Genomic DNA, 13,315 nt, shown 5'->3' with positions numbered 1-13,315 from the left:
ATACATTTAATTGATACATGTGTTATCTTTGGCCCTGATGAGCCGTATCCCTGAGTTTCATTACAGACAGTTGTTAGAATTGATACAATAGTTGCTAAAAATCTAGAGATGCTGCTGAGAAATGTATCAACTAAATGTTACAAAATTGTAACAGTTTAGAATCTGCACCTGAATTACTGAGCTGCCAGACTGAGACACCAGAAACAGGAACCCTTAGGGCAGGACTATATGCGTTTTGACCCAACACGTCGCAATGCGACTAAACGCATGCGACATGTCGGATGGTTTAGTGAAAACGGAAGTGAAGGAGAATCGCACATAAACAACTACATTGATCCGACTGTCGACTATACACATGCACAATGTATGCTCTATAAGCTCTTCCTGGGTAGATACAAGATGCTCGCTGTATAAAATGACCAACCCACTAGGTAGAAAACACAAATGGAATATGCAGTGTGGGATATTAAAAAGCAAATGTATTGACTATTGCTATATACCCTTGTTATTCGGTTATTTTATTATATTACATTGCTGAGCCAGCAGCTGGAATAACTTGTTTCAAGCTCAGCCAAAAAGGAAACGCAAGAGAAGGGTGGAGCGTCGGACAAGCACAATCAACATCGGACCCTGTAGGGTTTCCTGTCACCTTGGGAACCTAATTGATTGGTGCAGTGGTTTCCTGTGAGTATTACACAGACCCAGTTGCAACTGCAGTAACAAGCCAAAGTGCATGATAAGAGAACTGCGAGCAACATACAGACTGTTCTGGATTGAAGGTGTTTGGTCAAGGAAATGCTGAAATAGTTGTGTTGCTACTTAGAGTTATATAAAGAATGTACCGTGTGGCACAAGCACATCAATACACAATCAAAAATACAGGGGCGCTTTCCTAATTGCATAAAACAGGCAAAAGTGTTGAGGCACACTGTTCTGGATTATATATTTATATGGTATTAATAGCACTGATGTCTGACAATGAGAAATACTTTCTGAATTTTTTTGCTACTTGTGGAGGTATTTGGGGTAACATAGTTGGAGATATGAATACTAGAAACTGAAGGGCACATATTTCTCCCCCCCCCCTTTATTAGCCTTTTACATTTGTGATATATTCTCCTATTGATGCACCGAATCCCTGAAAGATTTTAGATTTTTCTGAATATGGAATCTGAATCCTAATTTGCATATGCAAATTAGGGCCTGAAAAGCAAACTGTGGACTTTTTTTTACTTCCTTGTTTTGTGACAAAAAGTCATGTGATTTCCCTTCCCACCCCTAATTTACATATGCTAATCAGGATTCTGATTCGGTTCTGCCAGGCAACAGGATTCGGCCGAATCCAAATCCTGCTGCAAAAGGCTGAATCCTGGCTAAATCCCAAACTAATTCGGTGCATCCCTATATCTTCCTAAGAAGTAAAGCCTTTTAGATCAGAAGTCCACCTCTTAATGCAAAAAACTAGATCTGATTTTATTAGGCAAGTGGGAATGTTAAAAAAATTTGGTAAAATAAAAAGTTATGCAATGTAAAAGGGGGAGGTTTAGGGTTAAGAGAAAGGGTTAAACTATTTAATGTTTACAGCAACATTGTGAATGAGAACGGTTTAATGACATCCTAAAGCAATAAAAAAAAATGATACCACTCCAAGTTGCAGCACAGCAATAAAGGGTGACTGAAGTTTATCAGAGTCACATGACTAGGGGCAGCTGGGAAACTGACAATATGTCTAATCCCATGTCAGGTTTCAAAATTAAATCTAAAACAATCTGTCTTTTGAGAAACAGATTTCAGGGCAGAATTCTGCTGGAGCAGCATTATTAACTGATGCATTTTTTCCCATGACAGTATCTCTTTAAAGGGAACCTGTCACCCATACACAAAAATCTGTATAATGAAAGACAAATTAAACATGAAAACCATTTTTTTGGGGTTTATACTTCATTGCCTTTCCAGTTTATGTGCCTCAGGCATGGCAATCATATATTTAATCATATTTATAAGTATATATAAGGCAATATAGTGCTTTCCTGGTTCTGAAATGCTACAAGGAGAATTATGGTGCTGGCCTAAGGTATTAAGCTTTGATACACAAGCAGAGGTAACTTTAGCAAAGTTGCCATGGCAACAGAATTGAGCACACAGAGCAAACTACATTGTTAAGTTCCCTACCTCAGTATTTTTAGAACAAGTGCTCACTTGGGCAACATAGCGGAGAAATTACCTTGCAGGTTTGTGTTTTCTTTGCCAAACAATAAGGAAATGCCACACGTGGAGATCTTATATAAGTGGCATATTGTAGCAGTATTGGCTTTAAGGTAGTTTATAATAAGAAGATACATAAGACGATATGTATGACAGTAAAGTAGATCTGCAAACAATTCTGCTTTTAGTGCCAGGGGTTATGTAATACTATGTAATGAAGTGTTTATTCATGTCTTCTGCAGCTGCACACAACACAGCCTGCCATGTTGAAACACACAAGTGGAAGATGAATAAATATGTTCACATACCAGATCTCATATAGTCTCATGGCTATATATTCTGCTCTGTGAAACCAGTTTAGTGCATTTGCTTCAGCCATTGATCAGCCCCAATAACCCTAGCTGAGCATTACATATCATTCCAGTGGGTAAGCATTTGTTTGTAGGGCATTCCATCAAAATGGAAAAATATGAAGAAAAATGCAGCTTCCTCCCCACCCTGCAATATTTATTTTTCCATTGCAGTCTCAGGTCTATTGTTTCATAAAGTCCATATATAACTTCAGCTGCATGAATATAGGTTAGCGCACATCACAGGCTCTTTTCTGGCTGGCATTCTTCTTACTATGTCTATACTCTGAGATGCTGCTTTTGCATTGTGTTTGCTCATGCTCCTTCAAAATACTGTAGATACATCAACTATCTTTAATTGAGTGAATATGTTTTTTTTAGGATTAAAGAAAATATTAACAAATGGATAATTCTTCTTTTGATTTTCTACCAAGATATGGATCTATCGCTCCAAAAGTATTTATTTTGCATGCCCCGAGGGTGCACATTTTTTGGGGGACATACTTTACTCCTGAACTGAAGGCCTCATTCTTATATTCCTACTACCCATCTTAACCATCTTCTTTTCCGGTGTTTGTTTAACTTTCTTCTTTTTATTTTTAGGCGAGGAGACCAAGGACCAGGAATCTTTCCTCACGAGCTCTGGAACAGAAGGAGAGTGGCAGAACTGTTTCCATTCTTCAACATCAGGTTCATCAATACCACACGCCTGGCAAAAGGTATGCAGATCTTCTGGGCCCGTCAGCATATTCATTTTACCCTCTTTCGTAACTTGTAATCCAAACGGATACATCCAGCGAAACATGAGGTTGTGTTCCTTCAACTGTTGCAGCACTGGCCGAACCAGACGACACTGTTGAAGGGTGTGCCAAGAAAGATCCTGTAGAATAATAATCTCCGATCCTAAAAACTTAACAGGCTGTTGTTTCCTGGCCTTTGTCAAGATCTCCTCTTTAATTTGAAACCGCGTCAGGCAACAAATAATGTCCCTGGGTTTGTCAGTGGGGAGGCCTTTTGGTCGCAGGGCTCTATGAGCTCTTTCCATGTCAATAACATGGGTATCTGATACATTCAGTATTTGTTGAAAGAGGGTCACAACCGTTGCATGCAGGTTACTCCCATCAGGCAATTCTGGAAGGCCCCTGATACGGAGGTTATTCCGTCTCCCTCTATTGTCAATATCTTCTAATCTGCATTGTAGAGAATAAATCTTTTTGGCATAATGAGCATTCGCCATAGCAAGCGCTTCAATAACAGTGTCTGCAGAATCACTCCTGTCTTCAATTTCTGAGACCCTAGAGTTAAGCGCAGTCATCTCAGTTTTAATACCCGCAACCTCCTCCTTAACAGTACGCTTTATCTGTGTCATCATATCCTGCAAGTCTGCTTTTGTCGGCAGTGATTTCAAGTAAGTCAGAGTAGTTATATCAGAACTCACCGACTCACTATCTGAATCTGTTGCAGAGCCTCTGGCGGGATGAGACGCCATCTTGGAAACGCCCGCAGCTTTCTCACAATCCGATGGTGTAAAGAATTGCTTCAGTAGGTGCTGAGTTTCGGTATGTTTCTGCGTTTTCTGTGCCTCCCCACTTTGGTCTTTCGGTTTACCGTGTTTCCCCATGATATACGACTGGACCGGATGCTTCGAAAGAGTCTGCGACACGGGAGCTCCTTCACATTGCTTCCATCCTGCTCGGCAGTTAGCTCCCCATCTTAACCATCTTATAGCAAAGGCACACTCACTGGCAACCAACAGGTATATACAGTCTGAAAATAAAATCAATGTACGTACGTGTGATTCAAACATTGACCACTTGGATCAGCCTGATACTGCACACAGTGGGGTTAGCTTAACTGCCAAAAAATCCACTTATTTAGAAAACTGGCCATATAGCTTATCCAAAAACATATGGACAGACAATTAGGTTGCATTCCACCTGCCTTTAGCTTTTGGATGTGTCTGTTAGGCCTGTATGATAGACTAGAATGCCTTTTATCCTGCGCTCCCTGTGGTGGAATGTACGAAACTTATGCAAAGCAGAACCCAAGGCAAAACACTCATATGTAAGGGCCCTTAACAAGTTTATCACAAAGGATTTACATGAAAACCATCGGCTCAAACACAGTTTTAAAGCTATCTTTCCACTGTTCTCTTTGTAAGCCACAAGAAAAGGCTTCTCAAGATATTCAACAACTGTCAGCAGGAAAGGTAAAATCATTAACCGTGTCCTGTTGTAGTTGAAGGTTAACAAATTAATTATGGGACAATGCAGCATGTTTAAAAAGAAACAACTTCTAAATACAGTTTAAGATTCATCATGATAAAAATGTGATTAGAGTATACAAAATATATGTGCTTGGATGACAAAACACTATAAAACACTAGTGTTTATACAAGACTTTAGAATGTCACCCATTTGCATTCGAACCTGCAAATGCACCAATAACATTTGGCACGCAACAACTGCAACACAGTAGCATCAGGCAGATGTGTATATGCTACAGAAATGGCATAAATCCAGATAACTATACAATTCTTTGGGCCTGCTGTCCTTAGTAATCTAGCTAAGAAAAACAATGCATTCTCCACCTCAAGATAATAATAATAAAACCTCTGTGGATCTTCCTTAATTACACACACAAAAATAAGCACTGTATAAGCAAAACCAAACTGTCCAGGACGTACAATGTACGAATATTTAAAAATAACATGCCTTAAATTAAATTCTAAATAATAAAGGCCACAAGCGATGGCATGGTATGGCAGTACTTATACTTATTCTACATCAAAGTCAAATTCCCTTACCAATGAGCAACAAAAACATAATGGCACAAGGACATGACCCAGGGAAACTGAAACAAATATCCAAAGTCATCACCAAAAGGCCTTCCAGCTACATCTGCTGATAATCGATGGGAACAATTATAATCACAGACTACCATGTCAAAAAAAGAAGTGAGCAGGCATATATTTTAACTGCTCAAAAGCATGATAATGAACCACACTCCTACATCAGTTTAACTTATGTGAGGCACTCACATGCACTTACAGGTAAGTTGCCATTTGGTACAGTATGTTGAAGAAGCGGCAAGGCTAATAAATGATACTATGTTAAAGAATTTATTTCATTGAGTCCTAATGCTAAGAGTATTTTAACATCATGAGCTTCCATTTTGTATTACTAGGCTCAATGTTAGGTGATAACTTTCATGCACCTAAATACTATACATGTCAAAGTGCCTGTGCAAGAGGTGTGCCTATAACTGTGATTTGGGTGCATAGGACAGCATCTCTAACTTGTGTGTCTGAATGATGTGCAGGTTAGGCCACCTGTAGGTGGAATATCTATGTGCCACCCCCTGCCCACTACTCATGAATATAGTGCTGGCATACACAAGCAACATTGTGTTCATTAAGCATAAGCATCCTTCTGCAGTACAGAGATCTACCGCAGTTTAGAACAGGGCAGGGTGCAAGTGTGCAAAAATACATTGTGGTTTGCACATTTTTTGCACTTTGTATGCTGCCCTTTGCACTTTGCATATAACTTATAGTTCACAAGGTTCAGAGAAAATTAGAATGGCAGATGTCCAATTCAGTAGTCAGATCAATTGCCTAAACCTGGCTATAAGCCAAGCTGTGATTAAGACTCCCATGCTGAGGTTTCTACTGCTTCTAGCCAATTCTTAACTTGCTTTGGTCCTTTTCTTTTTTTTTTTGATTTTTTTTTTTGGCTTTGGTCCTTTTCTTTACTGGCTACACAACCACAATACAGAATATATATATATATATATATATATATATCTGGTGTGCATTTACAAGAGTGAGAAGGTCATTCTAAGAAAGAGGAAGAACATGTGTGTTTCCAAATCTGGCACTCATGGTCAACTAATACTAGAGACGTTGGCCCTCATAAACAGGACTAATTTCTTATTAACAATCTGGATCAAAAAAAGGGTAGGAAGGGGCACACGAGATGCAAATGACTTTTGCGAATTAAAAGAGGATCTTGAAAAGCAACAGATTTTGCAGTTTGTGTGCCTCTAACCTTTTTGCTGATCCAGATTGTTACAAAGTCTTGTGGTGTGATCTGTTTGGAAGGTGGGCACAGCAACAGGTGAAAGAAGCTGAACAACTTGACTTTACTTAAGTTCTTATAAAATACCAGCTTACCTTTCTTGGAGGCCCACGGGTTTCATTTTAAATGGAGAAGGTCCTGCAGACAGAGGAGGTCTAATCTCAAAGGTGCATTGGCATTGGGGGTCTACAACAACATTCACAGCTTTAGGGATATGTTCATGCTGCACCATACTGCTTGGCTGTTTTGCCCGAGATGGTGTAGGCTGAGCTGGGAGAGGCGACAGGTGAATTTCTTGATTTTTCTTGTCCTGCCTCAATGAAAACTGAATGCTTTCTTTTAATCTGTAGAGAACCTACAGAGATAGAAAGTAGAGAGTGTTTACAAGATTCTCCTCCTACTCTTTAAACAAAGCAAAACAAACACAAAAAGAATCAAAGCAGAGTTCTCAAAAAAGCTCATAATTTGTCCTGTGGGAGTTTATTTTTTTTTCTTGTATGGTTAAATGTTTGTTTTTGTTAATCTGACTTATCTTTCGCATTCTAGAGTTGGCTCTCATAAGGTTTTACATAAGAGGTGGACTGTGACCAGAATTACTGAACAGCTTGTGAGGTTTCACACACACACACACACAGACACACACACAGACACACACAGACACACACAACATGTTAAGGAACACACTCAAATCCCTTTTTTTTCTGGTTTCTACAGAACACCAATGATGTTTTGACTTTGGCCATCATCGGGCGTTAAACAACTGTGGTTAAAACATCCCCCTTCATCTGTCACCACTTACCATATTGATCTGTGGGAAATGAATAATGGTGATAGATGGAATGCTCAAGCAAGCATGTTGGAATTGAGGTCCTCTGTCGCCCCTGCTTGCTCACTAGGCATACTCAGGTCAGTCTAGGGCTAGAAGTTTAGAAATCTTGCATTTTTAGAGGCCACCATGGAAGAGGAACCTCTGAAACAAACCTTCAGTGCTTCTCTATTCTGCATTTACTTACACATCATCTGAATTTGCCTACACGTACAGTCAAATGATCAAAAACAAATATATACTGTATATGGTACATTAAGTCCCATTTCCAATATCCTTGAATTGCAGACATGCTGAGCTTTATTTTAAGAACATAAAGACAGACATACTGTATAAACGAAAAGATTGATTAGTAATGACCAAGTCTGTTGCGTGTCTAGATTATCTGGATCATTATTTGTCAGAACTGTAGGCATGTCAGACTTGTAGGACCAAACAGAGTGGATAAAACTTGGACACAGATATACATTAATAATTAAACAGTTCCATTTAGATTTAAGCTACTGTATATGTTATAACCAGCTGTACATTACTCCCCAAAAGTCATTCGGGCTACAAATTAAAAAGGCAGCATGTGGCCCTTAAAACACTAGCCTGACATGTCTACTCTAATCCTTTTCAATCTGATAACTATGGAGAACATTTTTTCATGTTAACGAGCAGTATGGCATTTCCATAACATGTATACAGTCTTAGGGAACTAAAGTAAATATAAAACGTACATATTGAATGGGCGTTTGTCTTTATTTTATGTTATTTTATTTTGATATGTTATTTTTAAGTAGCCATAAATATGCATGACCAGATAGAACAAAAAGTAAATGTAGAAAATGAAACTGAGTCTGGTCTCTTTCATTACACACAAACATCTTGTCTCCGTGGCAGCAGAGAATGTATGTTTAGTGTTCACCTCTCTATGCCTCTTTTTAATGTTTATTTTGATTCCCACTATGGAGTCCCCTGATCATTGCTGATCTCACTAATATATGCGAAGCATTCAGGGTAAAGAGAAGGGTAAATTATTAATATACAAATTGGCAATTGACAGCTGTGCCCACACAGCTGTGGACATGCAAATCAACATACATAAAGAGTAAATGATTTTATACAACGAGTTGAACTGGCCTATCAAATTGATCAATCAGTTGATTCCAACCAGTACAAATGTCTGGGGAATCTTACAGGTTCAAAGTTGGATATATTTGCCCCATGTGTGTGTTCTAAGTACCAATGTAGACTATTCACAGACTAAATGGAAGTTTCCAGGCATAACACCTAATGGTTAATAGAAATGTTACTGTCCTAGTGCCTTCACAAAATGGAAGATGATTTCTGTGTGTAAGGGCAATTTTTTAATAGCTGAGAATGCTCAACACCTAAAGGGAAAATTATGGTTTAAACCAAAACAATAGAATAAAAACATTAATTTAAGTACATAGCCACATTCTACCTTAAGCACTCCAATAATCACTAACTTGCAGCTGTTTCAGAAGAATAAGCCTGAAATAATGACAAATAATTCATATCAAAGAGACACGAAGACTGACTCAACACCATTGTTATCTGTAGGCAACGGGTTGAGTATTTCATGGATTTCTGAAAAGCAGAATGCCTAATTGGGTTTATCTTTGCTTCTTCTGAAGAGGCTTTGGGGGAAATGTAATCAAAAAGACCAAAACTTTGCAAATAGAAATTTGCCTTTCGCTATGTAATATTCTTCATTAGGCTTCTTTTGTATTGCAAATCTTAATTGTGCATTGCAAACCTTTAAGACCTACTCTGGAGTTTGTTAAATATTTTGTCGCAAAAAATGGTTTGCAAAATTACATACACAGCCAGAGTTCGCAAAAGCAATTTAATCAGTCAAAAACGGAGCAAACATGGTTGCTAACATTTGCAAAGGTGTTTGCTAATGTTTTTTTCGCTAAAGAAACATATTAAATTCCCCCATTTGACGTTAAACTGCATTCAATCCCTAATAAATGCGGTAACATACTGTGCTTGTAATGACTGGACAGTATGCTTACTGTGTATGTAGGAGAATAGCTAAGCCTTACATAAACAAATAAGCAAAACAAGATAAGCCACTCCCAGCTCACTGTTATTGGTTGGGGAGGCTGCAAATCTCCAGAACAAAACTGAGCCCATGCAAACTACTGTATGGCTCCTAGAGGGGTAGAGACCTTGATTTGGAAATGCTAAAAATAAAAGGTATCTAGGGTCAGAATGGGGGTGACTATAGATAACCCTGGAAGCCACTGAAAGGGCAATGAAAGTTTAGATTTGAATGTTCTGTCCTGCTTTGCCAGTTCCTCCATATACAGTATACGAGCTGTAGTTTTACAATTAGATGCATAGCTACTATACTCTATAGGAAACAATGGCACATGGGTGGAAATGAATTTAAGTGAGAGAAATCTAATTGGGTAAAAATAATGTAAAGAGGAGAGATAGGCCCATTACATGTAAAGGGGTTAAGCCACATTGGAGAAAGCGGTTAAAAAGAAGAAAAAGTGTTGTTGGGGGTAAAAGATGATGAGAGAAATTTGGAAAAAGGAAGAAGACAGAAAGGGCAACCATGGGAAATGGATAAAGAGCAGAAAAGGCTCAGGCAATAAAGGCTATTTGGGGGAAAGTGGTTAAGAGGGGAAAGGTCCCAAATCAGGACTGGTTAAACATGGGGCAACACACCTAGATGGAACATTACTTGTGCATTCGTAGCGGATGATTTATTACTGCAAGGTGATTGATTGCACAACTCGCTCCCCGTGAGAAGTAGGCATAATAGGCTCACTAAAGATGCCACAAGAGTGAGGGGGGGGATTCTCCTGGCACGTATAATATGTTGGCTCCCTAACTAAATGCTTACTGATAATTTTGTTTCAGCTGATTCTGTGTTGTTGGTTCTGTTTTTCCCTTTCATGCCCACCAGGTAAACTAAGCAAATGTTTATGTGAATAATTTGCCATACGGAACTGTATTTTGTTTTCTCTTTGTTTATCTCTCTCCTGGCCGGAAGGTATAGGACCACCGAGGGTTAATAGGTTAAAAGGTATAAGAAAGCTCTGCAAGAGACGTTAGTTGAGTTTAGTTAGGTTCTAAGCGGAAGTTGGCCAAACCTAGCTGACCACACTCCGTTAGTATGCTAAGTAAATTAGTTAAGGGATCAGAGACCTGTCAAGTTAGATGGCAGGTAGGGAAAGTTAAAGGGACTGTTAATAGTTTGACTTCAGACCCTCCCCCAACCCCACACCCACCCCCCAACGCAGGTACAATAATTCCATATCTAATAGACCCTTTATGGGTCTCCTATTTCAGCAAGACAGCTAATGGAATCACTTAATATCATGTCCTGGAATGTCAGGGGATTAAATACAAGGTTCAAACGTGCACTGGTGTTTGATTATGTTAAGCGTTTCAATCCACACATTCTTATGTTACAAGAGACCCACTTAGTGGGCCAAAGGTTACTGGCTCTAAAAAGACCTTGGGTAGCCCACACATACAATGCAACCTTCTCCTCACATGCCAGAGGCACCTCTATACTGATAAGAAGGAACTTTCCAGCTGAGTTAATCAAGCTCACGACAGACCACTATGGCAGATTTGTAGTAGTATCGCTACTGATAGGAAATCAGCCCATAAACCTAATCAACTTTTATGCTCCCCCGCCCCTTACTTCAACACTGCTTGACACCCTTATGAGGGAACTGGCCAAACACCCAGTGGCACCCACCTGTATAATGGGGGACTTTAATGCCACAATGGATGCTGTGAAAGATAGGCTCAACATTGTCTCGACCCACAACAACAAACTGGCACAATGGGCAGAAGCCATGCAGCTAACTGATGTTTGGCGCTGGAAACACCCTGAGGAATCAGTGTTCTCCTGCTATTCCCCTACACATAACACCATGACCCGAATAGACCTGGCACTAGCCACAGGGACTTACTGCAACAAGTCCGCACAACCCAATACCTGCCCCGAGGCATATCAGACCATGCCCCACTGCTGGTCACACTAGGCATGCTTTCGCCCAGAGCACCAAAACCTTGGAGACTAAGCCCACTATGGTTGGCCAATGACACGGTTGCCGAGTCGGCAGCGGGGGCCATTACAGAATATTGGGAAATAAACACTGAATCAGCAGAACCCCCCATTCTATGGGATGCATTTAAAGCCACAACAAGAGGCACACTTATTGGTGTGATAGCAGGGGCTAGGGTCAAAGCCGCAGAAGAGATCCAACGTGCACAAAATAACCTCTATAAGGCGGAAACACTGTACACTGCCGACCCATCAGCATCTAATTTAGGGAAATTTAAAACAGCACAAGCTGAGATAGAGCGAGCTAGAACCAAAGCAACCCGTAAAAAACTACTCTATGCTACCCAGCGAACTTTTGATAAAGGGGAAAAAACGGGAAACTATTGGCCTATCTAGCCCGCACACAAAGCACCTCAAATGCAATACCCAGAATACAGACGGCAGCAGGAGACATAGTAACAGACCCCAAAGACATAGCTGAGGTGTTCTCAAAGTACTATCGGGAATTATATACTTCGCGGGCCAACTATGACCAGCACCAACTGAGAGATTATCTAGACAGAATCCCTATCCCACGACTCCCAAAGGAAATGAGGCAAATGCTAAATACCACAATAACTGTGGAAGAAGTTTCACTAGCCATAAATTCAATGCCAGCAAACAAAGCCCCGGGGCCAGACGGGTACCCGGCAGAATGGTACAAAAAGTATGCTGATGAAATAATTCCACATATGCATAAGACAATTATAAGTGCTACAGAGCAAGGGAACCTTCCACAATCCTGTCGGGAAGCTACAATAATAGTCATCCCTAAGGAAGGCAAAGACCCACTGTCCCCGGGATCATATAGACCAATATCCCTATTAAACGTAGACACCAAAATAATGGCAAAGATACTGGCAAACAGAGTAAAACAAGTGATAACAGAAATTGTACATGCAGACCAATCGGGCTTCATGCCAGAGAAATCTACAGACATAAATATAAGAAGGCTATATACTAACATACTAGCTACCCATACGGAGACAGGGGGCAGAGTAGTGGTGTCTCTGGACGCAGCTAAGGCCTTCGATTCAATTGAGTGGGCATATCTGTGGGAGGTCTTAACGAGGTTCGGATTTGGCAGCCAATTCATCAAATGGGTAGGTCTTCTATATCAAGACCCTACGGCACGTATTAATGTCAATAATATGATGTCAGGCAGTTTCCAGCTAAGCCGGGGCACCCGACAGGGTTGCCCCCTCTCACCACTATTATTTGCACTGGCAATAGAGCCATTAGCCATCCTAGTACGCACGGCCCACAATATTAGGGGAATGCAATTGGGGAGAGTGGAGGAACGTATTTCCCTATATGCGGACGATGTGCTGCTATATTTGAATGATCCTGGGCCCTCCCTGCAGGCTGTACTAGCAATAACTAAAGAATTTGGAAGATACTCAGGATTACAAATAAATTGGGAGAAATCGAATGTTTTCCCAGTAGACGAAGGTTTGGTGCCTGCCGATTATCCCCCAACACCACTGAAGTGGGTAAATGAATTCAAGTATCTGGGTATTAAAATCACAAAGGATAGCTCCAAGTATGAGGAACTAAACCTCACCCCGATCACCGAAAACATGACAACTAAACTGAAGCAATGGGTAAACCTACCCCTAACAATATGGGGCAGAATAAACCTCATAAAGATGGTTTTTCTGCCCAAATATTTATATATACTCCACAACTCTCCCATATATTTACCCAAAGTAGTATTTACTAAAATAGAGCAGATTCAGACATCTTTCATATGGGGGAACAAGTCACC

At 40.1% G+C, this 13,315-nt stretch overlaps 1 protein-coding gene across 2 annotated transcripts in view; it reads right to left on the bottom strand.

Moving 5' to 3' along the window:
- ptprr.S (protein tyrosine phosphatase receptor type R S homeolog) overlaps nucleotides 1–13,315 on the bottom strand; it is an 89,121-nt gene that overhangs the window by 31,698 nt on the left and 44,108 nt on the right. For both annotated transcript variants that reach the window (XM_041588605.1, XM_041588606.1), the window contains exon 6: nucleotides 6,730–6,989. In XM_041588605.1, the coding sequence (XP_041444539.1) occupies nucleotides 6,730–6,989 (260 nt within the window). The remainder of the gene's footprint in view (nucleotides 1–6,729; nucleotides 6,990–13,315) is intronic.

Source organism: Xenopus laevis, chromosome 3S, assembly GCF_017654675.1.
Source record: "Xenopus laevis strain J_2021 chromosome 3S, Xenopus_laevis_v10.1, whole genome shotgun sequence".
NCBI lineage: Eukaryota > Metazoa > Chordata > Amphibia > Anura > Pipidae > Xenopus > Xenopus laevis.
Note: the sequence above shows the minus strand (reverse complement) of the source record. Positions and strands in the feature narration are given on the sequence as shown.